At 42.0% G+C, this 27,953-nt stretch overlaps 1 protein-coding gene across 1 annotated transcript in view; it reads right to left on the bottom strand.

Annotated features, from left to right (window-relative positions):
- Positions 1-14,361: 14,361 nt before the first annotated feature.
- The window catches only part of dnah2 (dynein, axonemal, heavy chain 2), a 60,339-nt gene continuing 46,747 nt past the window's right edge, over positions 14,362-27,953 (bottom strand). The window contains exons 77-89 of the mRNA XM_013914648.1: positions 27,547-27,733; positions 27,160-27,308; positions 26,735-26,918; positions 26,437-26,627; positions 26,095-26,286; positions 25,457-25,641; positions 24,614-24,842; positions 23,531-23,682; positions 22,008-22,122; positions 16,249-16,425; positions 15,905-15,979; positions 14,880-15,030; positions 14,362-14,695 (exon numbers count right to left, since the gene is read on the bottom strand). Coding sequence (XP_013770102.1) covers positions 14,541-14,695; positions 14,880-15,030; positions 15,905-15,979; positions 16,249-16,425; positions 22,008-22,122; positions 23,531-23,682; positions 24,614-24,842; positions 25,457-25,641; positions 26,095-26,286; positions 26,437-26,627; positions 26,735-26,918; positions 27,160-27,308; positions 27,547-27,733 — 2,142 coding nt within the window. The 3' untranslated portion in view covers positions 14,362-14,540. The remainder of the gene's footprint in view (positions 14,696-14,879; positions 15,031-15,904; positions 15,980-16,248; positions 16,426-22,007; positions 22,123-23,530; positions 23,683-24,613; positions 24,843-25,456; positions 25,642-26,094; positions 26,287-26,436; positions 26,628-26,734; positions 26,919-27,159; positions 27,309-27,546; positions 27,734-27,953) is intronic.

The following is a 27,953-nucleotide window of genomic DNA, read 5'->3' as shown; positions in this document are numbered from 1 at the left end:
TTTGGTAGGTCAGTAGGTGAATGCCGCCTTTGGTGTCTGGCCATCTTGTCTGGTTAACATAAATAGACAAACACGCCCTCTTAGCTGCGTAATGACCTATTCCCAGTATCTAAGTTTGGCGACCTGTGTCTTTTTCTGTTCTGTTTATGTTTGTGAGGGTGACACGTGATTTTAAATGCAGCTCTTAAAAGCTTAGGCAAGTCAACTACGACTTCAGTTACTCATGAGTACGTTTCTAATGACAAAGTTTCTCATTCATGAATATGTACGGACACACATACAAGCACTTCGAAAGATTTTCAAGAATACTGACTCACTTAAAATCTAGCATTGTTTTTGTTTACGGCAGATAATAAAAACCTGTGTATGCGCTACACTGTCTGCAGTCTGATTTTATAGTATGCTGGATTCTCATACTGTCTGTGTTACAACTGCTACATATCGCCCCCTGTTGACTTGGACATAATATATACGCACTGGAACCAGTTAAAAGTGAAGCGACCAACATTGATCATCACGTTGCAGTGTACTGCTCTCCCAGGAAACCTTTGCAATCATTTGGGGTTTCAGTTGGACCTGATCCACTCGCTTAAATGTTGGAGACCAACTGAAATTGCCAAAAAGCAGTGGCGTCTCCCAGCAAGAGGATGTGCCAGCCAAATAGCAAAAACTGCTCAGAAACAACTTGAGGAACAAGTCAAAGAGGCCAGCGCATGGACCTGAACTCCGAAACAATCTGGATCCACATCCAATCAAGCATCCGTGGAATGCACTGGAACGAACCGTATCCACAGAGACTCCCGCTCCGCAACCCACAGGATCTGAAGAGATCCGCTCTCAATCTGCAGGTGCCAGATACCACAGGACAACCCCAGAGGTCCTGTGTCCATCCCACAGTGACCGATGTATATTATTGTAAGTCCTAACCAAACTAGCAAAAATTACTAGAACCTGTAAAGCTCTAACCACAGAGGATATTTCAGCTGTGTGTTTCGACTGACCACATACACTCACATTTTAAGTCAATCCAGTTATCTGAACTAGTGACATGAGAGCCAGAGTTTTTCTTGTACTCTCCATCCGTAAACAGGCTATTTTCCTCCGTTTCACTCATTTAACTACAGCGATTGTGTTTACAGCTGTGCAAGAACTCAATAAAGTGCCTAAATGGAAAAGGAGAGAGAGAACTGCCGGTATATATATTTAGGCCACGCCTTCTGGGCAGAGATGGTGTGAGTATTTTGTTTTTTATGTCTTTTTGTCACATATCACATTATAATATAGAAAGAGATCAAAGACTGAAAATTTCTGCAGGGTAAAGGTGGACGCACCACCTTTCTTGGTGTAAACCCAAAAGTCAGGACCGAACATGTATAAACAAACGGCTTCAAGCTCCAGCTTCACATCTCGTCTATAGGATCCCTCTCCATCCTAGCTCCTGTCGCTCCGTCTCTCCTCCTCTACACCGTCTCTCTCTCCCTTTGCTGGCCTCTCGCACACAAAGGCAGGGGGAGACAGAGGTGGAGGATGGAGGGAGGGGAAGGGAAGGGAAGAGAAGGCACAAAGGACTGGGAGCTGTGGGCTTGCCCTGGGGAAAGGGAGGGTGAGGGGGGGTATATGTGGGGTAACAGGGGGTCAAAGGGGGGCCACAGAGGGGTGGGGTGGGGGGGTAGATAGTGGAGCTGGGGGTGGGGAGAAACCTGAGAGGCAGAAAGCCAAAACAGGAGCTGGGTGAGAAAGATGGGGAGACGACGGTGGGAAGGGAGGGTCTGAGGGTGAGAGAGCACAACACAAGAAAGCTTATAGCTGCAGTGATTTCTCCCCCACTTTGAAGGGGGTTGGCAGTGGATTTGTTCGAGAAAGGGATTTGGTTTGGGAGTCAGAAGAAGCTAGGATTTGATGAGATTTACACTTTTTCTTCAACAGGAATGCACAGCCACCATCTACTAAAGCTTGTGTAAGCGTTTTAGCCACATGTCTTTGGGCTTTTTTAGGCAGAGACCGTCTCCATATTCCGCCCTGAGTTTTTCAAGGCAGCAACAAAAGCTACAGCCAAGTTTTTCCTCAAGTCCTCACAAACAGACAAATGTGTCCTTTTTTCCCCACTAGACAACACAACAAATGATCAGATGCTAAAAATCCAATTAAAGTTCTCACGTTGCGTGTGGCTCAGCTATCAAGGTTTATTATAGTGGGAGACGAGCCAAGTTCAAGATGTCCAACAGAGAGTGATATAAAAAAACACCATATTCAGCATCAACATGAGTGCAGGTGTTTATTGGTCATGTACACTTTTAAAGGCGACTGTCTGCCAGTGAACTTTGTGTGACTGCAGCCATTATGATTTCGCCAATAACAACAAATTGCACTTCATAAAAGGATCCGACAAGTATGCTCTAGAGCACAGATAAGCAATTGATTTTCCCAAGGCGGTAAACTGGGACTGTGGTAGCACCGATATGCTGAAATCACTTCAGCTTAGTGGTGCAGCTCAATTCATATGAAGACATGTGATGTTTCGCTGTATAAATGAAGCTGAATTTAATTCTGCCTACTATTAATTTTATGTCTTTATAAGCTTATCTGCATCGTCCTACAAAATAGCCCCAGTTTTTTATTCGTTGCCACTTGGGAAAATTAATTAGCACCTCTGACAAATCAAGCTAACTTCAAAATACTGAAATGAAATAAGCTAGTCGATGATACTTGTCTTGTCCGTGCAGTGTTCTTCTACCAAACATTTCTCTTCCAGAAGTCTTCAACGTTGAACTCAAAGGCAAGGAAACAAATAAAGCACACGCAAGGTTACGATATTAGAAATAAATCAGTATTGTTGTTTATGCTATGACGTCGTCTCTCCCTCGGTTACAATATTAGATTTAACATCCCTCATTTGCATTTTGTCAAACGTCCTGCAGCACCCCGAGAGAGCGCCTGCTACTGTCTGTGTAGCTATTGGTCTTTCAGGCTGCAATCACACAGGCCTAGAGAGCAGTCACTGATCATCTGGCAAACACTGGTCATGAGGATAAAATGTGTGTTTCCCAAGCGGATGGAGAGAGGATGCTGGAGGTAATGGCAATTGTTGTGAAAACAACCACTAAAGCTCCAGTCATGCAGGCCTAGAGACTGGTGAATGACTCCCTACTAGCCACTGGTGGTAAATCTCAAAAAGGTAAAACACAAACCAGCAAGAAATACACACTACCTGTAACATGAAAGCTGTTTGTGTCGCACTTTTCACAGTTTTTCTACCATTTGTAGAGCAGTTGTGTTTGTAGTCACGCTTTTCTTGCAAATTATGGGTATTTTTGGAAATCTGCTAGCAATGAAAGCAATCGACAGGTTTTACCTGCCAGAACCACTCTGGGAATACTCATTTTTACTTAGCAACCAGGGGTTGCCAACTGACCAGTCTCAAGCCCTTTATAACTGAGGCCTCAGATGTGTGTTTTGGAGGTCAATTATGATTTATAATAACAAATTACAGATCCTAATTTGTTTTGAAAGTAAGAAAGACCAAGAAAACTTCAGGCTTTTATCTTAATTAGTTTTTGAAATATTCATGTTCAAACATCACCTCAGATTTGTGTGAAAAAAAGGCCTGAAAGTGAAATTTTATATTGAGCAGCAAATATGGATACATGTAGCTAGAAATCTATAGCACTCATAGCTATGTTTTAACTGTGCATAACTCAGAGACGGTCGAACAGAAAACTTAAACTTAGCAAAATATTTGAGCTGGAGTGGCCCAGGGCAGACTTTCCCCAGTTTTAAAACGTGAATTTTAAGGCATTTTGTAACTGTAACTGTATAATGTCTTGTATTTTTATTGATATTACACTGGTCAGTTGCAGAGAAAGTAAAGTCGAAGGTAATCAAACCACACATATGCACAAAACTGTCTAATAATCACACATCTAGTCACTTTCCTCAGCAGCTCTCCTCATTTGTAGCTTTGTTTGTGTGCAGCTGTTGTACTGCATTAAAAAGCTATGTCAGCACCTACCCCACGTAATTCTTTTTAAAAAACTAGTGCAACCCTCCCCATATTGCCTCCATTTGCTTAAATTACCACAACCTCACACTAATCTTGCACCATCTAACCACCCCTAACTGCCTAAAAGAAAAAACACTGCGGGGGATCAGACGCAGGTGCACACATTAACACAAACACCAACAGACGTTCAATTATTTAAGTAGCTGGCCTATTAAACGTGTAGTAACGCAGACACGCAAATATGGAGCCTACCACCGGAGAATTGTGACGGTTGCGAAACGCGGGCCAAAACAACAAGCCTGGCAGTGAAGGAGAGGCATCTTTTGGCTCTGTCACCCTCTACACACACAAACACAAATAACAACACAGCCTAAAAAAGAGTTCACACACACACAAACCCAGTGCCCTCTTTTCACATGAGCGTTATATAACCCGGCAGGCAGAGGAGCACTTGGTTTCATCACGTCTTTATCTCGACTTCCACTGTGAGATTTCTCTCCGTTCGTTCTTTTCCCCCTTCAGTCTCTTGTAGTAAAAGAAATATGATTTTTCCCCCTCTCTCTGCCAGCTGTTATTTAAAAGCATTAAACAGCTTTGATGCTGTAAACGTGTGTGTTTAATGTGCTTTATGCAGCAGCAAAACGCCCTCGTAGACCTCCAGGAGGTGGATGATGTCAGCTCCACCTCTACGGTTCTTCCCTACACCACTCCTCCCTCAATGACACTGCTGATGATGACAGGAGGAGGAGGAGGAGGAGGATGAGAACAACGACGATGAAGAGGAGTCTCTCCCCCTCCCTTTACTTCCTGTCCTCCTCCTCCTCACCCACTGCTTCCTGCTGTCCTACCCCTGGGCATCCTGACTCAGCTCTCACCACCTCTCTTCCTCTATATCCTGCCTCACAGTCTGCTCTCCCTTGAACCAGAAGCATCGTTTCTTTTTAGTTTCATCCCAGTTGAAGTTAAATTAAACATGTTTAATTTAACATGTCTGTGCTGGGCCACTCATATGTGGATTGCATGTGTTTGCTTGTGTTTAAAAGAAAGAAGCGGAGGAGTACGATGGTGGTGAAAAGATGCCAAATCCCAGCGTCTGTGTCCACAGACAGCATTTTCTTTTTGTGCCCATGACCTTAAATTCAAACCACTTATTGTTGCTAGGTTACAAAAGCCTTCTTCGTCAGAGTATTTTCAATTATTTACAGCGGTGATACTCCAAAAGGACAGTAAACGCATATCAAAGGCCAACCGCCTCTTTTTTTTTTTTCATTTTGATTGGTTGGTGAGAGAAAAGTGAAAGTGATGAATGCAGGTGGAAGAAAATACATTAAAGGCCTGTGGACACGAGCCTTTGATAGGGCTACCCTGAACCCAGTATCAGATAGTCACCTGCTGCATAAAGGATGGAGCTGAGTAGTAAAAGCAGCATTTTTCCAAGCCTATCCAACTGAAATGTCTGTTATTCACCTCACTTTATAAGCATTTCTTTTTTCTAATGTGTACATATCTGAGCCGTCATTCCTGTTAAAATTAAATTTGTGGCTTATTCCACTCCATCAGCGTCTGCAGGGCTGCGCTTTTATGGTGCACTCTCTCTGTGGGGTTGCAGCCGAACATGTGCCACTCATCTACCAGGTCTTAAACTAGATCCCTGTCCAAATAAACCATCTGGCAAAACTGGTCCCAGGTGCTCCATGTGGAATTGTTTCACTTACAATGGGCCAAAAAGTGGAGAGGGTGCTGCCAAGCTCTATAAGTCAAGCGTGGTGACATCATCATAGCGTTAGATTTATTATTGCTATTTGGAGGTGGCTCTCTTGGACTCAAACCAACACTAAGAGGGGGGGAATTCACACAAAAGGCTGTCAGTCACGCCGAAACTGGGCCTGGGCCACAGTACGCTTTCAGCCTTACTCCACATACAGCACCCAGCCTGTTCCTCTGGGGCTTGTATAACAGTCAAACAACTTGGCGTGAAAAAAGACGCATAAACTGGAAGGACGTAAAGAAAGAATGTTATAATAAAATAATCAGAAATACCTACGATCTGATTAACAGGCTGTCGTGCACTCACGCTCGATCTCATATCATCCTGTTAGTGTTGTTCCTGGATCAACAAAACTAATGTTGGTTCAACACTGCAAGTGACCAATCACAGTGCAGTGCCGTCACACTTTTGCTACGTGGAAACGCTGTGACACCGCGCAGCAAACCGTAAACCTAACCCCATAACCGTAACCCTCACCACAATCACATCCTAACCCCGACCCTAAACACTCCCTGTTTGGGGTTTTTCCTGAGTGGACATCAGCAGGTTTTTATCCCCCAAAAAAACCCTATGACATCATAACAATGTGATTGGTCAGTTATTACGTTATTATCTACACAAGGGGCAAGTGCAAGAGTCCCAGAGTCTGGCAGCCGTGATTATCTTGGAACTGAAAAAACTTCTGCTGGAGATGCTAAACCTGTTAAAATAAAGCAGTAAAACAGAGCTGGCTCTACATCAGCACCACAATATTCATCACTTTTGCACATGTCACACATTTCCAACTAAACCACAATCTGTGTAATTCACACAGGTTGATCCATTCATATACAGCGGTAATCTCTGCATTTCCTTGGTTAGTACTCTCTGCAGTTTGACTAACCTTCTTGACACCACTCTGGGTTTGACGCTGCGATGCTGTTTCTTATTTGAACTACAAATCTCGCTTCCTTCTCCGAGGCTCTTGCAGCTATACTTTGCTCAGCATGTACGTGCACGTGCGTGTGCGAGAATAACGGCCTCAAGCAAGGCTGCGTGTAATGTGTAGTGAATTCATGTTTCTAATGGATCAGATTCATTGCCAGCTATAAATGCATGCAATAAAGCAGAGCTGGCCGAATCACAAAAAACACTGCAGGTGTGTGAGGCTTGGCGAGCGTGTGTGCATTTGTCCCTAGATGAGTGGGGGTGTTTGAGAGGTATGCTAGAGAGTGTTTCAAGTGTGAAAATGAAACAGAACTGGTGCAGGGTTAGGTGCGTGTACGCCTAAATAATGGTGTTACATCTGTAAAACAGAGAAGCTTATGTGTGCATGGCTCTAGCCTGGGCCCCAACCATGATAGTGGTGAGAACGGCAAACAGAGAAAGATTTATATCAGTAAAATAGCAGAACTACATTTTTTTCTCTGCCTGGTACACGCCTCGTAAATGCAGGCGAACAGCAGGGCAGAGCAGAGAAGAAAACCTTTAAATGTATGGAAGTTAAAGCGTATTCAAGGCCACTTAGCCTCTGGTTCAGCCTATGTAAGTAATACACATGCAAAACAATAGCCGACTACAACGTAAAATCTCTAGTGGAAGACAGACAAACAGAACACAGAGAGGTTTCCATCATGGCTAAACGGTTTAGTCATGCACATCCCATTTGTCACTGCGGAGCTGGCAGGTAGAGCTAGCGCTGGTAGTTCAGGCTCTGGGTAAAAGGTGAAAAGTCTTACCTGAGCAGGTGGACACTTGCAGAGGCCAGGTGCAGACTGCCTCCCTGCAGGAGAAAACATGCCGATAAAATCAATGGATCTGATGAGAATCTGTCCAATTACTCAAAAAATTTGATACTAGTATAGATCAGAGCAGTATTTCTGTTAAGAGCCTTCTCAGATACCAATCAATGTTAGTGCTGTTGATAGTTTGATAGAACATAGTGCAGAATAATTTTAAAGCGGGTTATAAGTCAGATACTATGAACAAATACTGGGTGAATATTAGAGTCTTTTTAGTCTATAAAAGTGACTATTAAAATATTTTTTGGAAGTTTGGAATAATCAAAAACTGCATGTGGCAGCAGTGTTTTAGCAACTGCTCTTAATTGCAATAACCATGCATAAAACTATTAGGTGTCTATGAGCATCCTTCATCACTAAGGCGTGTTTACCATTTCCATGCTGTGGGGCTGATGCACTTGCTCATTCTTGCCTGCAGTGTAGCCAGCCAAACTCACGGCCTCAGTCGGGCGCCGGCGGCTCTTTAAACAGGTCGCGACAAGGCTTAGCCATGCTCCTCACTTTGTCCCTGTGAACAGGAGAGGTATACATATATCAGTTAGTGACAGACATCTACACAGCAGCATTTTAACACAGTGATTCAGAGAGGCCTATCTGCCTTTCCAACACTAAAGTCAGGGAAATTAGCAGATGTTATTAAAGCCCATAAATAGTAAGACCTGGACTGAAAGTGTGGCACCATCTAGAGGTAAAAACACGCTCTTACATTTCACCAATTTGTCCAAAAAATAGCTTGGAACAGCAAAGTCCATACAGAAAGTGACAGAACCTCTGAGGTACTGGAAAAACTACTTCTCTGCAAGCATGTAACTGCAGTATGGACATAAAGCTTTAAATTCATGTTGACTTCATGGATGAATTGTACTGATTTTTTTTTTACATTCTACAACTGATTGCAACTTGTGGTTACTAAATTGGTAAATGGTTGCCCAGATTTGGAGGAAGACTCACTCACATCCACTTTGGATTGCAAAACTAATGCAGAGGTGACCTTTCTACAAACAGTCACAGTATGACTTGGACTGACTGCAGTCACGCTCAGAAAGGCTGTCGAATGTTTCATAAATAAGTGTGCGCTGATATATTAATGAGGACAGACTGCCAACGTATTATTATCAGTCTGAGTGAGCACAACATGAGGAGACTCCACTCAGCCGACTGCCAGTTGGTTGTATTCTGGTTATATTCCTACAGAACAGGAAGGTTGCAGAGCACAAATGTAATTGTTAAATATGAATTTTTGTCCATGTAGATGTCGACAGATGTGTGATTTTCAATGATTTATCACAGTCAATTATCAGAAACAGACTCCATGTAATTGCAAACTTGATCCAATTCAATGGCAGACCGATAGCAGACGTATGGCAACATTTATAGCAGGTTTTAAAGTGACGTAACTCCTTGAATAAAAACAAATCGACTGACCGAGTTTAACTCTGAGGATATCATTTGCTGTTTAAAAGGGGATAAATCACAATATATGATTTGCAATACTTGGGATATTGTAAAATGTTAAAAATTGCATCCGGGGGTGTGTGGTGATTCCCACCTCTAATACCCTCTCTAATGCATTGCATTGTGGGAGTTAATATTTAAACCTAATTTTAATTCAATTCAATAGAAACAAAACAATACTGTGTTTTATATTGTAAGGTAAAGACTCACAATAAAACAGAGAAAGCCCGAGCAATCAGACGATCCTATGAGCAAGCACTTGGCAACAGTGGGAAGGAAAAACCCTTTTAACAGGAAGAAACCTCCAGCAGAACCGAGCTCAGGGGCAGCCAGACATCTGATTGGCAGTGAAGGGAGGAAGACGGGACAAAGACACGCTGAGGAAAAGAGCAAAAAATAATAATAACTAATGATTAAATGCAGAGTGGGGTGTAAGCACATAGTGAATGAAACAGAGTTATTATATTTTTGTATTTTCTTATTAGCTTTTATTTCATTTTCTTTTTAATTTTTGTGTTTAATTCAGTTTAGTTTCAGTTAGTTCTCAAAGTGGGTTTTCTTTTTTTCAGTTTAATTTATTGTTTGGACAATAGGTTTAGTCTTTTTTCATTATTATTGTATTTATGGTAAGCAGTGACTCACGGTCTCACACACATAAATGTTTAGACTCATATTGAGTTTTAAATTTTAGTTTACTTTTAGTTAACTACAATAACCTTGGAGTGAAAAGAACAGTGAAAACTCAGTGCATCATGGGATTTAAAGTCGTAAAAGTGTAGCATCATACAAATAGAGACATTATTTCCCATGCGGGTTTCCAAGGAGAAAAAGGGGCTGATGTTAGTTGTGGGGGAAATAAACATTTTTACATTTTTACAACATTTTTTAAAAATGTTTTTAGGAGAAAAAAAGAATATTTTTTTCCTTAAAAAAAAATAAAATGAACTATTTTTAGACTGTTTTTAGTCTTTACGTCAGAGTTGTTCGCATCCAAGCTAGCATCAACATCTACAGTTATTGAGGCTAAATAGTGTAACAAGACACCAATCTGGAAGTTAACTTAAACTGAACTGAGTCCCCATATTTAAACAAAATAACAACAACAACAACAACAACAACAATGATAAACATGTTCGGTTGGTTTAACACAGCCGAGCCTGCCTGCTTCAGGAGGCTTCATTACAGACACAGCAGGTCCCTGGGTGACCTTTGTTCGCCTCGCTGTATGCAAACAGTCATAGCTGAGGTCCTGTCACGCAAATATATTCATTTCCATACGGACATAAAAGTAACCTACTCGAAGGTGAAGCTCTGTCCTGGGTTGCCCTCCAGTGGCGGAGTACCCAAAGTGCTAGAGGAACAACAGGGAGAGGGGTGGAGACAAAAAAAATCCAAGGGGAAGAAAATTCAAACGCTCTTCCTGGTAAAGAACCCGCCACAACTTCACCACATGACATCTCAGAAAGAAAATGCGACACTCCTTCTGCCGACACCAGCGAGCACCCCCCCCCCTCCCCCATTTCATTCAGCTGGCTCTTATCAGCCCCCCCTCTCCCGTACTAATGACCAAAACACATCCCAGTGACGCGCTGCATTAAACACCCACGGACACGCTCCGTGGTCTTTTTCCTTACATTTGCAAATGTGTTAACGGAAATCGGCACACGGCGATTGCGACATCGCCAACTCCAGACGTACCTTCCTGTAAACTCTGCCTTCCTTACCGTAGAAAACATGACATCACCAACTTTAGTTTGTATATGAAATTGAGTCTTTCTTTCTTTTTTTTTAACGCAGCTGTCTGCAACATAAAAAAGGGGAAAAAACGCAACAAATCAGCAACAACATCGAAACTTCTCCACCTTTATCACTGCAAACTTGGAGCGGTGCAGCCTATTGCTCTACAAGCAATTACATAATAGCATCAAATTGTGTCCTTATGGTTAAAAAAAGAAGGACACGTGAGGCTACTACAGCCTACAGACCTCACAGAAATTCCGCCTTTCTGCTGTGCAACATTTTCAGTTTGCTGGACTCGTTTTCTAGAAGCAGCTCGCATTTTTTTTTACAAGGTTAACGAAAGAGGACATTGTAGTTCAGGTTGTTTTCAATGGAGTCTCACCCCCCTACAATTAGGTATAAGGCCAGCATGCCTGACAGAGGCACGGAGAGCTTACCTTCTGTGTGTGATCCAAAACGTGCTGGGGAGGTGCCGCGCTGACTCTGGCTGTGAAAACAGTGGAAAATCTGCAAAGTAGCCCATCTCCTTCCACGGCCACGGGATGACGCAGACCTCTAAAAGCCCTCTCATCTCCCCCACTGACGAAAAATAAAATACTAAGCCTTTCCATTCAACGTCCGTAATAACGCGTTTAGGCGCAAATTATGACACGGGGAAGCACTGCGCACGCAGAGATCGCAGACCCCCCCTCCCCGCCCCCCTCCGGCACAGAAAATGTGGATGCGTTCGCCCATGGGCAAGGCATGACGAACACACTCATCAGTGATGTTGCATCTTCACAGTCATATCGCGTTTCTTTTTCCTTCATCTGAACGCCATCGGGTTAAGAAAAAAATCGCAAGCTGGTGAAGCTTTAAAAAAAAGGCTTCAAGGCCGGGGGGGGGTTTGCAATGGGGAACGGACTCCCCCCCGCCAACAATCATCCAGAAAGCGCTGCTGATATCCGTCTCATGGACAGCAACGGTGCGAGTGATCCGAGCAGGGAGTGCGTAAAGAAATTGCGCAGTTTTTATTCCATTGAAACGGAGACTCTTTCCCTTCTGTCCCCGCTGAAAGGCTCTTTCCCTTCCTCCTCCCTCCCTCCGCTCCCTTTCTCTCTCCTTCTCTCTCTTCCCTCATGCAGGTTTATTTTCAGTGGAAGAGTCTTGGACATTAACTGCCCCGCCTCCATAGTCACTGGCAAACACACTGTACAACTTGCCCAAATTCCATTATTAACTACTATTCGATCGCGAACAACCGAGCCGCAAGTTCCCGCCCCCCTCCTCTCCTCTCTCAGCTCTCAGCTGGGGGAAGAGTTGCTGGAACCGAATGGGGCCCAAAGAGCCACTCGTAGTTGTAATCTTGTCAGGTGCCTTACACTTCCCAAGAAACGGAAAAGTTGCGCGCAAGCATGCCGGGAAATCAAATTAGCGCAAGGCGAAGTCAAATAAAGCCAACTGAGATCGGGTTGGCTCTCAGGAGTTCTTGAGCTGTTGTCAGGGCTTCTCCAAACGCAGACAAGCAACAGTCTGTGTTCAAGAGCGAGACGTGTGATTAAACACTTCCCTTCCTTGTCGTCTAAAGAGTTCACAAAAAGGTGGATGCTGGATCCTGTTTTCACCCGCGCTGAATAAATGCTGCCAACATTTCTTCAAAGTGTTTTCAATTTAAGGGCATGGGCAGATGGAAAAGCTGTCTTCTTAATTAATACTCCCTTCCAAGAACATTGCCTCTAAAATCCACTGTGGTGATGCAGTGTCACCAAGATGAGCAATATAATCTGAATCCCTGTCTGCACAGTGAGGGTTAATTAGTACCACTTGTACAGTGTTTCTAAAACGACTCCCCAGCACACCAACATTCCAGTTTACTTCAGCTTAAGCTCTCATCCATAAAACAAAAACAAAAACCCACCTCCCAAGCCTGATATTTGTTACAATCAGGATGGAGAATCAGCCAATTTGAATTTGAATTCCATGTGCTCACCCCTCCATCTCCCACCCAACTAGAGACCACCAATGCGCGCGCACACACACACACACACACAGACCTAGGTCTGATAAAGAGGCTCCTAAACCTCGAGGAAGTCTGTGTTGGTCTTTGAGGGGGACAGTCCTTAATTCTGAATACAACCTTGAACTCAGCTTCCCCCCGCCCCCTCACTGGTTCCCCCTCTCTCATTACTGGAATCATTCTTCCTCCCAGCTTACTTTCTCCAGGGTCCCTTCTCTTGTTTTTCTCGCCCTCCCTTTCAGGAGTTTGGGCCGAGTCCTTTTCCAGTGGGGAAGTCCGGGGCTTCTCCCTCTCTCTCCCTCTCACAGCGCTGACTGACTCCAAACGTCTTGTCTGTGAAGCTTCATTAGAATTCATTTGTTTGAATGGGTTCATTTCTCCTTCACCCACTGGCCCCCCTCTCTTCCCCTTTTTTTTTTCCAAGCTCGGGAGACATGCATATTAGCATAAAAATGTCCTCTGCCTCACCTTGAGTAACTGCATTGTTTTCTTGCTTTTTATTTTTTACACCGTGGACACGTTTCTGCATACGTGCATGCAAAAACAAGACAAATTTAATTTCTTGCACATTTCTATCAACATTATTTTGGTTTAAAGGTTGTAAAACGAACGCAATTGGTTCATATTTTCATGACTGTTAGAGCACTAAGTGTGAAAAAGCCGAGAAGGAATATATTATGACCTCCTCATAAACACTGGAAATATGCAGTGGAAAATATGTGAAGCATTTAGTACTACATTCACATATACACAGCCCGCTTAAGCCAATAACACAAACCATTCTAATCTGCACTAACCATTAAAATAAATTTGCGGGGTATGTGGAGGAATGGGGTCAAATCTTCCACTTAATAACTGTTCAAACCTCCTTTAGCAGAAAAGACAAAGGAGGATCGGACCTGCACAATGTTCAGAACAAACTCTGAACCATTACTTTATTCAAGACTGCTTCAGCAGGGCCACATTGTCGTGGTGTCTGGTGTTTCACAGCCTCTATATTGTGATAAACATACTGTACAGTAAGACCTTCCAAACGTGGGGTCATCAGGTCACTTTGAGCTTCAGGTGGAGGATAGCCACTCTGGCCATGGCGGGGTAACAATAGCCCATTAGCCTTTTATGGCTGGGGGGTCAAAATTAGCAAAAAATTTTTGCTAATTTGGATATATAGCTGAATCCAAACAGCCACTATTCCTTCCAATCATGCTATTCTGCTCATGCACTTACAGACCAGACCTGTCTACTTTTTAAAAACGCATAAAATAGATGTAATAGCTCATCATGTTACCAAGGAATCCACTGAGCACACAGTCAAACGCTTACGTGACCCAACAGTCACTTGATCCAGATGTTACAAGAAGTAGGTTTCCAGTAAGCGCCGATACCTCACAGTCGGAGATTTCCTGTGCATGTGTATGTAGACGGTGGTGTGTTAATGTGTGTGTTTCAGCAGGGTAAGAGGGGGTCAGCATGGAAAGACTGATGGAGGTCTGTGGAGAGGAGTGCACAGTCGGTCATTTTAAGAGCAGAGAGAAGACAAAGGTAAAAAAAAGAAATAAGAGAAGGAGAGCTTCCAGAAATGTGTCTGACCTGCTTCAAAGAGTCAAAGAACGAGTCGAGCTCAGGTGTAAAATCCTACTTTATATAGAATTCACTTTACTGTAGAACTCACGTTTGAAATCATTTCAGCCACAAAAACAGATGATAAAAAAATTAAATAAGAACTACTACACAATGAATACCTGAACCTTGCACAGAAACAACGTTTTACAGTCAGTGTGTGCGTGATTGTTAAAGCCTTCAGTTGTCCAGGCTCATGAGAAGAGCAGTTCCTCTCTTGATCCAGTGCTCTGGAGTCACAGCTCCAGATTTAAGTTCAACGCCCACAACAAAAGACGCTCGGCCTGCCCCACCAGCACGCACCGGGTAGTAGTAACACGGACACAGGTACGTACCTTCACACAGAGACACACAACTGAGTCAGTGAAACCACAAAGCGGGACAGAGAACAAAAACAAGAACCCAAACTAAGCGATTTATGGATGAACATAATAACACAGGTGACAAAAAACCACATGAAAATAAATAAAGTGGAACATAAAAAAAAGTTTGTGAAACGAAGTGAGGAATTTCACTCACTCTTGGCCATCTTCTTGCGGTTTTCCACTGGTTTGAAGTGGATGGTGGGTATAGGACAGACCATCTGCATGGGTTTAGCTTCCACCAAACAGGAGTTGTTCTTGTCCCAACCCGCTCCCTCTAAATACAAACCTCTGACGAAGACTCCGTCCTGGAGGGGCCAAAGAGACAGGTATGGAAGGCCATGAGCAGGAAAACGTGGAAAGAACATGGATTATAAATAGGTAATGGGGAGGGGGAGTGATATAAACACTCGCTTGGAGGTGACTTCTTGCATTAAAGAAAACATGACTAACAGCTCTGCCAAGGAATTAGATAATGAAATGAGGAGAGGAAAGAAGAGGGAAGAGGAGAGCTGCAGAAAGAAAGATGGATGGCAAGAGGTGGTGGTGTTTGGGTGGCGGGGGTTACGGAGAAGCTAGAGTAGAGGCAGAGAAAGAAGAATAAGAATAAAACAAGGGTGGCTCAGAAAGGAGGTGAATGGGAAGCAGTAGGTCATGAGAGAGAGAACATGGGAACACAAGAGTGGTACAGAGAGGACAGGAAAAAGGAGGGTGTGAAGGAGGAGAACAGAAAGGGGAGGCGGGGGAGAAACCGGAGAAAAAAAATCATTTGGACAGAAGGAAAAAGAGTCAAAGCTAAAAAAAAAAATGAGGGAAAACATCAAGTTAAGAAATGATAGAAGTGCAGACTGGCACTGAAAAATCAAAGAGAGAGAGAAAAGAGATCAGGGATAGAAATTAAATAATTACAATGTAAGAAAATATGACCAATCAAAACATTTTACATGATCTATAAAAAAACCCAAACATCTAAACGTGAGTGTATTTGAGGGATGAAAATAGAGATGCTGCTTTGAATGAAAATAGACTGTTCTGGGAAAAACACAGCCAGTGTCTGAGTGAAGATGAAAGATGTGATGTAAAGCTGTAATGACAGCTGAAAGCTAATGGATCAGAAAAAGTAGCCCGGCGGCAGATTAGTGTCATTTTCTATACAATTTTAAGAAATACAATGTGTCTCACCTTTGGTGGGTAAAGGAGCTTGCTGTCATCTACAGTGGACACTATAAACTCCCAGGACAGCATGTCTACTGATATCTGCAGGGACACACAATAGAGTAGTTTTCATCAAATAAACACTGCGCAGCAAGCAAAGTAGGGTGTCTATATTATGTGTATTTTATGTGGTGTGAAATTTAATCTTCGCTGTTTAATCTTCAGTTTTGGAATCACGATTCACTGGGTTCAGCTCACAAAACCGTCTGTTAAAACAAGCTGAGACACTCAAAAATATATGGCCATCAATCACAAAGTGAGTGGGATTACATAACCGTCTCCTGTGCGCATGTGGTTGTGTGAATGCTCACGTTGCGTTGTCGAGCTGATGACTGCAGAACAGCAGTGAGGAAACCGTTGGGAAAGGTGAAACCGGACAGCCAGAACAAGTTGGGGGGCTGGGTCGTCTGTGCCCAGCGTGCAAACTGATCGACTCGCTGGCAAAGATCCCTGGTCCACGCTGCCAGGGGTTTCAGTGAGGGGTATGCCTAGAGGAGAGGGTGGGTGTGAGAGACGATGAGTGAGACGTGGAAAATCTACAACCATTTCATGCTTCCAGCTGTTGGCAGCTACTCAAAACAGGAACAAGTTCTGTTCAGTGCAGTCACACTGAGCACTGATGGCCTGTAGGTCTCATTAGCACACGAAACTGAACTGGTGAGTGAGAATTGAGAGGAAATGTACAAGGATGTCTCAGCATGCTGGCATCTTCAAATCTCAACAGGAAAACCTTTACTTGCTTTGACTGATTTGATAATACATAAAGACTCGCTGGGATCTAAAAATAACTGACCAAAGCATAAAAGTGATTGTGAGAATTGGTTTTATTATCGAATACATAAAAAGTAAGTAACAATGACCTGTTCTCATTTCCAACTCCACATATTTCTTATTAAACTCACCGGGACTCACTTTGCATGATTCACAATTCTAAATAATCACTGTTTCTCTTACACTGCAGCCCCTCGGTTCATCCTCCTTTAGACTGGCTGCCCCTCACAAAGCCACGGGTGGGTGGGCCTCCTGTGTTCACAGCTAGAGCTGTATGCCTGAAACGGCTCTATTATGGAACAGGAGCGCCACCTCCTCAGAAGTAGGAATTAGTGGTTGCATGGTGATTGGTTTGATTTTGATTTCTTTGCATTTGGCGACTGACTACAAGTAGTTGCAGCCACTAAATCCGAGATTTAACTCCAACCCACAGCGTTACTGGAGGCCAAGCTAATGCCATCCACGGTAAGCATCTGGCTAGACATTGTGTTTCTAAGATTTTCAGGGCCAAGTACAATAACCTCAGTTTAATTTGCATTTAGAAACAGAAAATTTGAGGTCATCCAGGTCTTTATGTCTTTAAGACATTCCTGCAGTTTAACTAATTGGTGTGTGTTATCTGGCTTCATGGACAGATAGAGCTGGGTGTCATCTGCATAGCAGTGAAAATTTATGCTATGTCTTCTAATGATACTGCCCAAGAGAAGCATGTATAGTGTAAACAGAATTGGTCCTAGCACTGAACCCTGAGGAACTCTATAATTAACCTCAGTGTGTGAAGAGGACTCTCCATTTACATGAACAAACTGGAGTCTATTAGATAGATATGATACAAACCACTGCAGTGCAGTACCTGTAATACCTACAGCATGTTCTAATCGCTCTAATAGGATATTATGGTCGACAGTATCGAATGCTGCACTGAGGTCTAGCAGGACAGGCACAGAGATGAGTCCACTGTCAGAGGCCATAAGAAGATCATTTGTAACCTTCACTAAAGCTGTTTCTGTGCTGTGATGAGCTCTGAAACCTGACTGAAACTCTTCCTGAAACCATTCCTCTGCAGATGATCTGTTAGCTGTTTGACAACTACTCTTTCAAGGATTTTTGATATGAAAGGAAAGTTTGGAGATTAGCCTATAATTAGCCAAGACTGCTGGGTCTAGAGATGCTTTTTGAGTAAAGGTTTAACTACAGCCAGCTTGGCATAGCTTGGCAAGGCCTGTGGTACATAGCCGATTATTAGAGATAGGTTGATCATATTTAAGATTGAAGCATTCATTAATTAATTAATTCAAATTTTATTTGTGAAGAAATTCATGAAGCTATTACTAGTTAATGTTGAAGGAATTGTTGGCTCAACAGAGCTCTGACTTCTTGTCAGCCTGGCTACAGAGCTGAAGAGAAACCTGGGATTGTTCTTATTTTCTTCAATCGGTGACGAGTAGTAAGATGTTCTAGCTTTACAGAGAGCTCTTTTTAATAGAGCATTAAATTGGCTTTCCAGGCTAAATAATGATTTTCTAAATTAGAGAGAGACACCATTTCCTCTTCAGCTTAAGAGTTATCTGCTTTAAGGTACACATTTGAGAGTTATACCAGTGAGTCACGTACTTAGAGGAGCTACATTATCTAGAGTTGTACACAGTGAAGAAGTAGAGATATTAACAAGATGATCAACATCAGTAGTGTTAAGCTGCTCTGCACCGTCTTGGCACAAGGCGTTGAGGAAGATAACAATGGATGAATTATATACTTAAACTTAGTTACAGCGCTTTCAGAAAGACATCTACTGTGATGAAATCCATTTGCCACTGCTGTGTAGTCGATTATTGTAACGTTATTGGGAAATCATTAGACAAAAGAGGGTTTTCAGAGTCTACATGGGTGTTAAAGTTACTCACCCACAATAATTATTTTATCTGAGCTGAGCTCTAAATCACATAAAAAGTCTGAGAATTCAGAAAGTCTGAGTAAGGCGGACGATAGATAACAACTGGTTTTCCAGTTTTCCAGCTAGGGTGGACAAGTCAGGCTTTCAAATGAATGTAAACTCTGCACAAGGCCTTTGGTTGATTACCAAGCTGGAGTGGACGATTTCTGCCACAAACCCCACCTGCGCTTCGATGATTCTAACAATTAGTATAACTCAGGGGCGTTGATTTCATCATACTGTAACCAATCAACAAAAACCAATCAATTTGTTGATTAATGATTAAACTACAAAAAATAAACTATAACAATAACAATAAAAAGAGCTATATCCATTTTTCTGCAATCAAACCTCAAGTGCAACCAAACCTGGTCACCATCTTTGAAGGAATCATTTTAAAGACATCATGGCCTTAATATTTGAAACTATGATTTTGTTTAATGTGAGCATCCACAATTTTATATACGACAGAAAATAAGGAAAAGCAGAACAGACGAACTGTTCCTGCATTAGTCATATCACTATTAGTCATATCCCCTCATATCTGTTTTTTTCAGTAGCTTATCAGTCATCTTATCTGCAGTAACATCAAACACAATGTGAAATACCAAACACAGCTTTACAAACAAAAATATCTGTATAATGAAAGGCGTGTCACGTATAAATTAATGCCTCAGATCCAAAGAATAAATGCTCGCGAACCACTTTTTCTGTCAGTCTACTCACTGATTTAAAAACCTTTTATTCAAAAGCAACAATTACAACAATGGGTTAGTGTGACAGACTCCGTCACAGTTCTCTATAATTTCAGAGAGTGAAAATAATCAAAACACGTGTGTTAGCTGTAACAGTAAAAAGATCTAGCTGGAAAATGGCTCGTGCCGAGTAACTTTCCAAAACAATAAATATCAGCATGACTTAGTAATTCTCCATTTCAGAGGAACTAGCTATTAAACCTTTCAGCATTGTCACTGACGTTAAAGCCGCCATATCTGCCAAGAAGGGCTGTCATAGAGTAAAAAGACCAAACAGATGCCTAGGTTGAAGATGGGTGTAATAATTTCACTGTACAATACCATCTTAGCAACACTGATAAGCATCAATCTTATTGATATATGTTTCCCGTTGGCCCTCACGTTCACAGACGAGCTAAATGCTTTCAAAATGTAGGCTTCATGTCTGGAAAGCCACCAAGCCTTTATTGACAATATACAATTTAATGATTAATTTAAGATGTCTCTTAGGCGCACACACATTCATTATATGGTCGTCGCACATACGCACACAAATACAGGCAAAGGCTTGTGAGGAAACCAGATACAAAATGGCCGGAGACAGAGAGGCAGGCAGGCCAAAATTAAAGCCATGAGTCTGAGAGCTCAGAACTAATGACAGGCTGCTATGCCAAGGAGGGGCGGAGAAGAGAGGGATGGAGGGACGGAGGGATAAATAAGCAGGACACTCTTTGAGGGGCTGTAGTTGCTGCCTGGATCAGATGAAGCGTGACGAGAAAGAAAGAGAGCAGAATGGAGGTAATACTTCCAACATATAAACAGGAATGAGATACAGACGATGAAGAATGGAGGTGGACAATGACTGAACTAGTGCACAAAATGAGAGCAGGAGGAAAAAGAGTAAGCCACAACTGAAGTGAAAAGACCAAGAGATGAATAAAAAGCCAGGAATGGGAAGAAATATAAGGAGAGTCGTCAGGTTTACAAGTGATCAGCAGAACAGAGGCGCTCAGCTGGAGGCAGCAACTCTAATAGCTATCCAATACTCCTATAAAAGGAAATAGATACACACACTCGCACAGACACATACGGTATATTGAGCTGTATTAAGCTCCTGGCTAGAGCACAATGAGCTCAGGGTCTTTTTAGGAAAGTGGAGCAGGCCTTGGAAGGTTTACTTTGCTTATTACACTACGATTAGTTCACAGACACTGGCTTTGTTTGGCTGCTGAAGCCCGAGGTATGCTCCACCTGACTAACAGCCTCTCACAAATACACCCATGAGTAAAAACACATACATGCATGCATACATGCTTTTCATCCACAGCTCTAAGTCAGACACTTGGATATAAACATGAACTGCCCTTACTGACCCTTGTCAGTGGACACACACAAACACACTCTAAACACACACACCGACACTCCCTTGTAGTCAGAAGCCTTTCCAGCCTCTTGACCTGGGCTGACAGCACCCTGTGTTCTCTCCCCACTGTAAAGAGTCCAGTGATAATGAAGCCAGAATGGAGCATTTGGACAGAATCACAGCTGGAATACAGCCAGAGCCACACTGTGTGTGTGTGTGTGTGTGTGTGTGTGTGTGTGGTGTGGACAGACCAGAACAATAAATGTATGTCTGCGTAGCCAGGCAGGGTGATGGATAAATACACATTTAATAACAGACCAGTGAGTGAGCACAGAGACAGGCATGCAGCTGTTTCAGTGGCTCAAAGCAGATTAGATCCGTGCTGATCGGATCACAATCACAGGGATCAATATGTGATATGAGTGCAGAGCAGACATCTGAAGGGCCTCTGTCAAGCAGCAACACACCAAAGGAATCTGTGGTAACTATCTCAGGGAGAGGAAGGCTTAAAATGCAGATTAAATCAGAATATGTAATGGAAAAATAAACACAGCGCTCTGTCAGTATTGAAATATTATCTGCGACCCTTATTCAGAAATGCTTGGTCAGTGCTTGATTATACAGTACAGCACGGCCAAACCAAAGAAAAGTTACATTTCTCTTCACAGTATGCCTTTAATCACGCATCCTGTTACTCCTTTTCAGTTTTACTTCAGTTCTGATTCAGCAAAATCTTCTTTGGCTTTTCATGTGCGCCCAATTTTCCAATAAGTAGCTTTCTCAGCACTATTGATCTTAGCAGTCCATCCTCGTTGTAGTCTGTCTGTCAACTTTATGAAGTAAGATAATCAGAAAGTACCACATGCAGTTTCACATCTGTCATGACTTAGAACGTGTGCTTCACACATAGGACGTGTGAGTGCATCGATTTATTTTTAAACAGTGAGAAGCGGCCTCATGCAGCTGAGAAAAGATAACCAGTGAATGCACAGTGGAGCATATTTGGGTTAATGTTTTTGTAACCTCAATGAACTTCTAGCCTAGAAGTCTAATCTCATAACAGGTCTTTGCATTTCTACAACCCCCAAAAAACGGACCCACAGTTGAAGAAAAGTGCATTTGATAATCTAGTGTTCTTGTTGAGCTAGCAGAGACATATACAGAAGAATACATCTGCATAAGGAGACTGACCCAAGAAGGATCAGTAAAGGATCATAACTATCCTGCACTGGTAGCTGTAATAAACTGTGTGCACGTGTGTGTTTGCACCTTCTCCCACAGCGATGGTACACGGGCATCATGGATACAGTTGAAGATCTCCTCCAAGCTGGGTGACATCACTACTAAGCCTTTGATCCCTTTCTCCAGTTCCACCAGAGATGATCTAAAACACAAACATACACAGTTACAGTAAAACTGTGTCAACTGTGACAAAATGTGTAAAACATTTGATTGATAGGTGTTTAGCAGTAACTAGCATTGAGCCTTTTGAAATTACTCTTCTTCTTGCACATAAGCACAAGAGCAGGATGGTGAAATCCAAACTGCGTCTAGGACAGAAACAACCGTGCTGTAATACTAACGCAGCTTCAGCTGGGAAAGCTGCAGTGACAGCATGCTAACACAAAGCTAGCCAAGAACCTAGACTGATGTTAAAGCTGAGCGCATGCTGAACCCAACTCAGCACGCAGAGCCTGAACTTTAGCAGGTAACAAAAGGAGTGATAAGAAGTCAGGCTTGCAGCGTTGTAGCATCCATTTCTATCTGTCTACAGTAGAATCACTTTAAGTTGTCTTTGGCTGGTTTTCAACTTTGCTTTGTGTTGTTGGCTTCGTGTTTATATGCAAACACTAAAAGAAAGATGCCCCTGAGTCCTCATTAGGATTTGTGCGGGTACATGTAACTGTCATCTAAGGTTTATTTTGTTAACTGGTAATTATTCTGTAAACTGATCTGAAACACATCGTCTCATTATGACAAAGCAATGTAATGAGTAACGTAATTAATTACTTTTTCTGGTGAGTAATCATGTAATGTACTTTATGTTACTTATAAGACAAGTAACGAGTAATGTGTAATACATGGCTTTTTTTGGAATAACGGCCCCAGCACTGCCTAAAACACATCTAGGATTATTAGCGCTCTGCGACAAGACCACACCATGTTATACTTAACTTATTCTATCAAGTGCACAACTTTCTGTTATTGATTTGTCTTTAACAACACTGGTAAATGGACTGATACCTATACAGCACTTTTGTACTCAACCACATTTATATTGCACTTCATTCTATGTGTTTTACTACTTCCCACTGCTTAACTGTTCCACATAGACTGACTCACACTGATGCATGCATCAGGAATTCAGGATTAGTACGCTTTAGCTCCTGAGCCACAACATTAAGTTAAAAATAGAAATAAATAGCATTGTTTTATAACTTAAAAAAATATGAATAGCTGACCCAGCCAAAAATAAATATGAATTTCTGCTTTTTTAATTTCTGTTATTGTCTTCAAACTGGTACAGAGGCTAATTGGAAGGAGTGAAAATCAAAAAAATCAAACACGTGAGAGAAAGCACTTTTGTTAGCAGGGTCTGAATTATTCAGTGAAAATAAAGTGCAATTATTCAGCTGTGAAACTGCACAATTTTAGCCTCAGATTTGTTTTTCTACCTGATGGCATATGACACCTACATTTAACTCATTTGAAACTGTAGATTTACACATCAAGGTACAATAAAACAGACACACACACACACACACACACACACACACACACAGAGTTCATACTTAATGGTGCTCAGCAGTGAGTTGTATCTCTGGATCTCTTGCAGCAAGACCACATTAAGAGGTGAAGGGTTGTCCAACAAGAGGGTTCTCGTGCCCTCGCATTCAATGTATTTTGGGATCTTTACACGAACATCTGTCAACAGCTCTAATACCTAGAAACACAAATAAAACAGATATAACAGGTTCATTCCCAATAGTAAAATACACACTCCAGGAGAACCAATATAAAAGTGGTGATAATGAGATTTTACCAATTAGACTGTTCACACTACTATAAAACTACAGCATTTAAAGCACAGAGACAAACTGCCAATACCTCCAAGAAGGATCCTAAGAGATAATGTGCCTTTAACTTGACTTTAAACAAAGCAGAAATAATAAACAGAGCTATATCTGAAAGCAAATCCATGCACGGGTGATTAGATATAATCAGATCCATCAACATTCAAAAGCAGCAGCTAAGTGGGACCAGCATGTGGGACTTGTGTTAGAAGCAATTTAAAGTTGTGATAAATGCTCTGATCTTGATCTTGCACCACAACAGCACTCTGCTAATAACTAACAGAACACAGTTTTTTTTTAAATTTAATTTATTAAAAACAACAAAACCCAAACAAACAGTATAATGTCCTAATAACACACAGTTTCAGTTTTACAGAATACAAACCTTCTGAGTCCTTTTCTTAAACTTCAGGGTGAAGCATAAGCCATAAAGCACAGATTCCCAGATCTGTATCTTATTACACTGATGACTGTTAGCCAGTGTTATGTAACTATGTGGATGTCTAAGCATTGCTGGGAAGAAATCTGTCAAATATGGCTGTCTGGAGTCACGCAGACAGCATTTTTCAAGCAATTACTAACCATTAACTGGAAAAAAGAACATTACATTTCCCACGTTCTACTACACATACTTTTAAAGAGAGATGATGCCATTCAGGCTATACGGCCCAGTACACTGATTAACTGTTAAGCCCAGCGTTAAAAAACAAAACAAAAACAAAACAACTTTATTCAATATGCACATTATTACATTTTGTAGTTTCATCCCTGTTCTCTCCTCCCAACTTGTTTCACCCTCACCTTATCTTCTCTACTACCCCCAGCAGCAGTCTTGCTGGTAACCTGGGGCTGCAGGGAGAGCAGGGTGTCAAACACTGTCTTAGTCTCAGCGATCTGGCTTGCAATGTCAGCATTAGAGTGCTGGCCAAATAGTTCTGGATGCTCTGTGGATGGCATCCTGTCGATATATTCCTTGTATAAAGCCTGGGAACCGTCACGGGGGATGTAATAGTTGGTTAAAGTTGATAACCTGACAGAGAAAAAGGGGTTAATAATTATATATATATTATATAAAATGCCCATCAGCATAATAACAGTGCAAAAAAAGACAACATCATCATAATACATATGATAAGATTAAGTGTTCTGTTGGGAGCAGCAACATGAAGTGGTAGTAATTTCCTGTGCTTCAGATTGCCTCAACACATTAGCAAACAATCGTTCTACAACTACTCCTGCGTGAATGGAGCACTGAAGGTTTGTATTCTAAGCCTCAAAGATTTCACTTGATATTTATCTAAGGGGAAATCTGAGTCTTTGGGTAGAAATGATAGAAACACACGATTTGTGAAGCCAGTAAATAAACAGAGTAAGAGATCTTGACAGCACTCGGTGTATCTGCTTTTCTTAAGAAGTGATGACCTTGCTGTCCTCTTGGTGGTGCTAGCACTCTGTGAGCAAAAAGGTGCTTCAGAAAGTCTCAGTTTGAAGCAACAGTTTGCATCAAATATGGGAAATGTTTAGGCATCGGTACTTCTGCAAAAGTGCTTTTGTTTACCAAAACATATTTAAATTATTAGCACAGTGCACTGGTTTGAAGCAGTTACTAGTATACTTGCATTAGCACACTGAATAATATCTTACTTGAAGAATGGCTGGTTTATGACAGCGTCACAGAAGTAGTCATTGATGTATGTGGTCAGAAGACGTCTGTCCCAGTCATCGGTGACGTGACCTCCATAGTTGACCCCAGCAATGAGGTACTTGAGTGCATCCCAGGGAATCTCCTCATAATCATTCAGGTACAGACTGAGCAGTTTCTCACTCACCTGGGAAGTATTAAGACAAAGAGCTTAACAGACTGGGTTTGAAATCTGACACAACACATCAAGGACAAGTGCAAAACTCTCTGGAGCAGAAAGAAAAAAGAAATGTTAATGAATCAGTCTCACACACCTGAACTAAGTTCTTGTGATTTGCATTTTGTTGTACTTTTGTTTACTACATTATTGTTCTCTGACACAGGAGAGCATTGTGTTGTTAGGAAAATAAAATCAACTACCTGCATACTTATTATTAATTACTCTAAATGGCTTTAATAAAGACAGCACATACATTTATCCTAATCAATCAATCTTTTTCTTTACATACAAAACCATGTGATCTTCCCTACATCAATCAGCAGATGTAAACACAAACATTATCACTGCACTAAACATTTGTTTTTCTGTCCTTTCCAATAGCTGTCACAGTTTTTTTCCTGTATCAAATGAATCTCTCACCTCAAAGTCAGAATCATTAAAGCCATACACAATGTTCCAGCCCATCTGTAGAAACTTCTTCCTTTCCAGAAGGATGCTGTGGAAAAAGCAGAGGGAGAAGAGGAGCTTCCTGTAGAACGCGGGTTTATTGCAGCTGTTGAATTGAGCTTCTGTCACCAGCTGGTAAAGACGCTTCATGTTGGCTTTAACACCCTGAGAATGAGAACGGGAAGTGTTAAGAGTTTAGAGTTTATAGTTTCAGTTACGTGTAGCGTGTATGTAGTGACAAGTAAAACTCACACCTACAAGAATGTATATATTGTATGACTGTAGTGACACAAAGCTGTGTCTGTGAGTGTGTACCTTCGGTGGTTCAGTGGTCATCTTGATGCCAGCCTGAAGGATGGTAATGGGAAAATCAGGGTGTGGTGAAGAACTGAGCCAGAGCCTGAAGTCTGGGTGGGGCTTCTGCAGCTGTAGCTGCTTAATCAGCTTGTCCAGCTCAGGCATCCATGACAGAGACAGGTGACAGTTGGCCAGGAACACCCAATGACCTGAAAGAGTCAGTTCAGTTTAGTTCTACGTGTAGATTCCTATTTGAGTAATCAGACACGGTGATTGTTAAAAAACAAACAAACAAACATAGCAACTGGTCTAGCACCGTTCTTAATGCCCTCCTCTATCATGCTCTTGGCAATGGGAGCCTGTCCCTGGCCCAGAGACAGAGCCTGGAAGTGGTTGCTCATCCCAGAAGCCTCAGCTAGCTGCAGCAGAGCGCCTGTAGGGTCCACCCCGGGAGACAGAACAAAGATCAGAGGAGTACAGCTAGTTGATTCCTCCACAACCTAGGGAGAAGACAAAGATGGCACATTCATCAAAAAAGCTGGAAGAGAGTGAGATGATTTTAAAAAAAAGGCAACTTACTTGACACCTAACAATAACTCTGCAATGAGATTTTTGGAGATTTTGACACTTCAAGCAAAAATTCAATTGCAACTAGAAAGATTATATTAACAAGAATCCAAACCTTTAATCATGATACTTGGAAAAATATCAGGAATTAGTTTAAAAAGACCTGAAACTCACTGATTTCATGTCGAGTACAGGTGGTTCCACAAAGCGAGAGCCGAGGTGTTTAATGATGAAGGAGGTAATGCAGAAAGAGACACGGTCGGGACGCATAGCACGCACTATCAGCATTTTCTGGAACTCATTACACTTACTCTCCCAATCACCTAAAGGGGGAAAAATGTAAATCTGTAATTATACAATTTATTAGGAGTGATGCATAAAGACAAGAAGAAAAACAAATAGTCAAGTAATTAAAACTGTTGCACAGCAGTAAGAAAAAGCTGACTTTCTTGCACATCAGTTCACCCGGCCTCTCAGGAGAGCACGCTCAGTCAGTTTGCTCACAGTGAGAAGACTTTCCTCCATAAGAACAAAAATGTACCCTCTATAGCACATTCAGACCTGGAAGTGGAGCATTCTCTGGCTCAGAGCTGGTGAACCAAACGTTCCAGTCTCGAGAGGATTGTTCAAAGGAGGACACGATGCCACGGAAGCCGGGCAGCTTATCCAACTGTGTGATGTTGTCCCAGCTGGAGTCTGCCAACCAGCTGGTAAATGGGTTATCCATCTGCCCCTTCTTATCAAGAACCTACAAGCATCAATCAGTCAATCATCAGTCAGTAGTCTAATTATCTCATCAATATAGGATATATAGCATATCGTTAGCTTCATAGCATAAGTGCCTAAGTCATTTTTTTGTGATGACATAGGCAGACGGACAGGATGATGCAGCAGTGGTAGGGGAGTAAAGTTAGGCAAAAATCTCAATTTGACCAAAAAATGACTTAGGCACTTATGCTATGAAGCTA

Source organism: Pundamilia nyererei, unplaced genomic scaffold (assembly GCF_000239375.1).
Source record: "Pundamilia nyererei isolate P.nyererei 1_Seehausen unplaced genomic scaffold, PunNye1.0 scaffold00213, whole genome shotgun sequence".
Classification (NCBI taxonomy): domain Eukaryota; kingdom Metazoa; phylum Chordata; class Actinopteri; order Cichliformes; family Cichlidae; genus Pundamilia; species Pundamilia nyererei.
The sequence above is the reverse complement of the archived record's forward strand: the minus strand, read 5'-3'. Positions and strand labels throughout refer to the sequence as shown.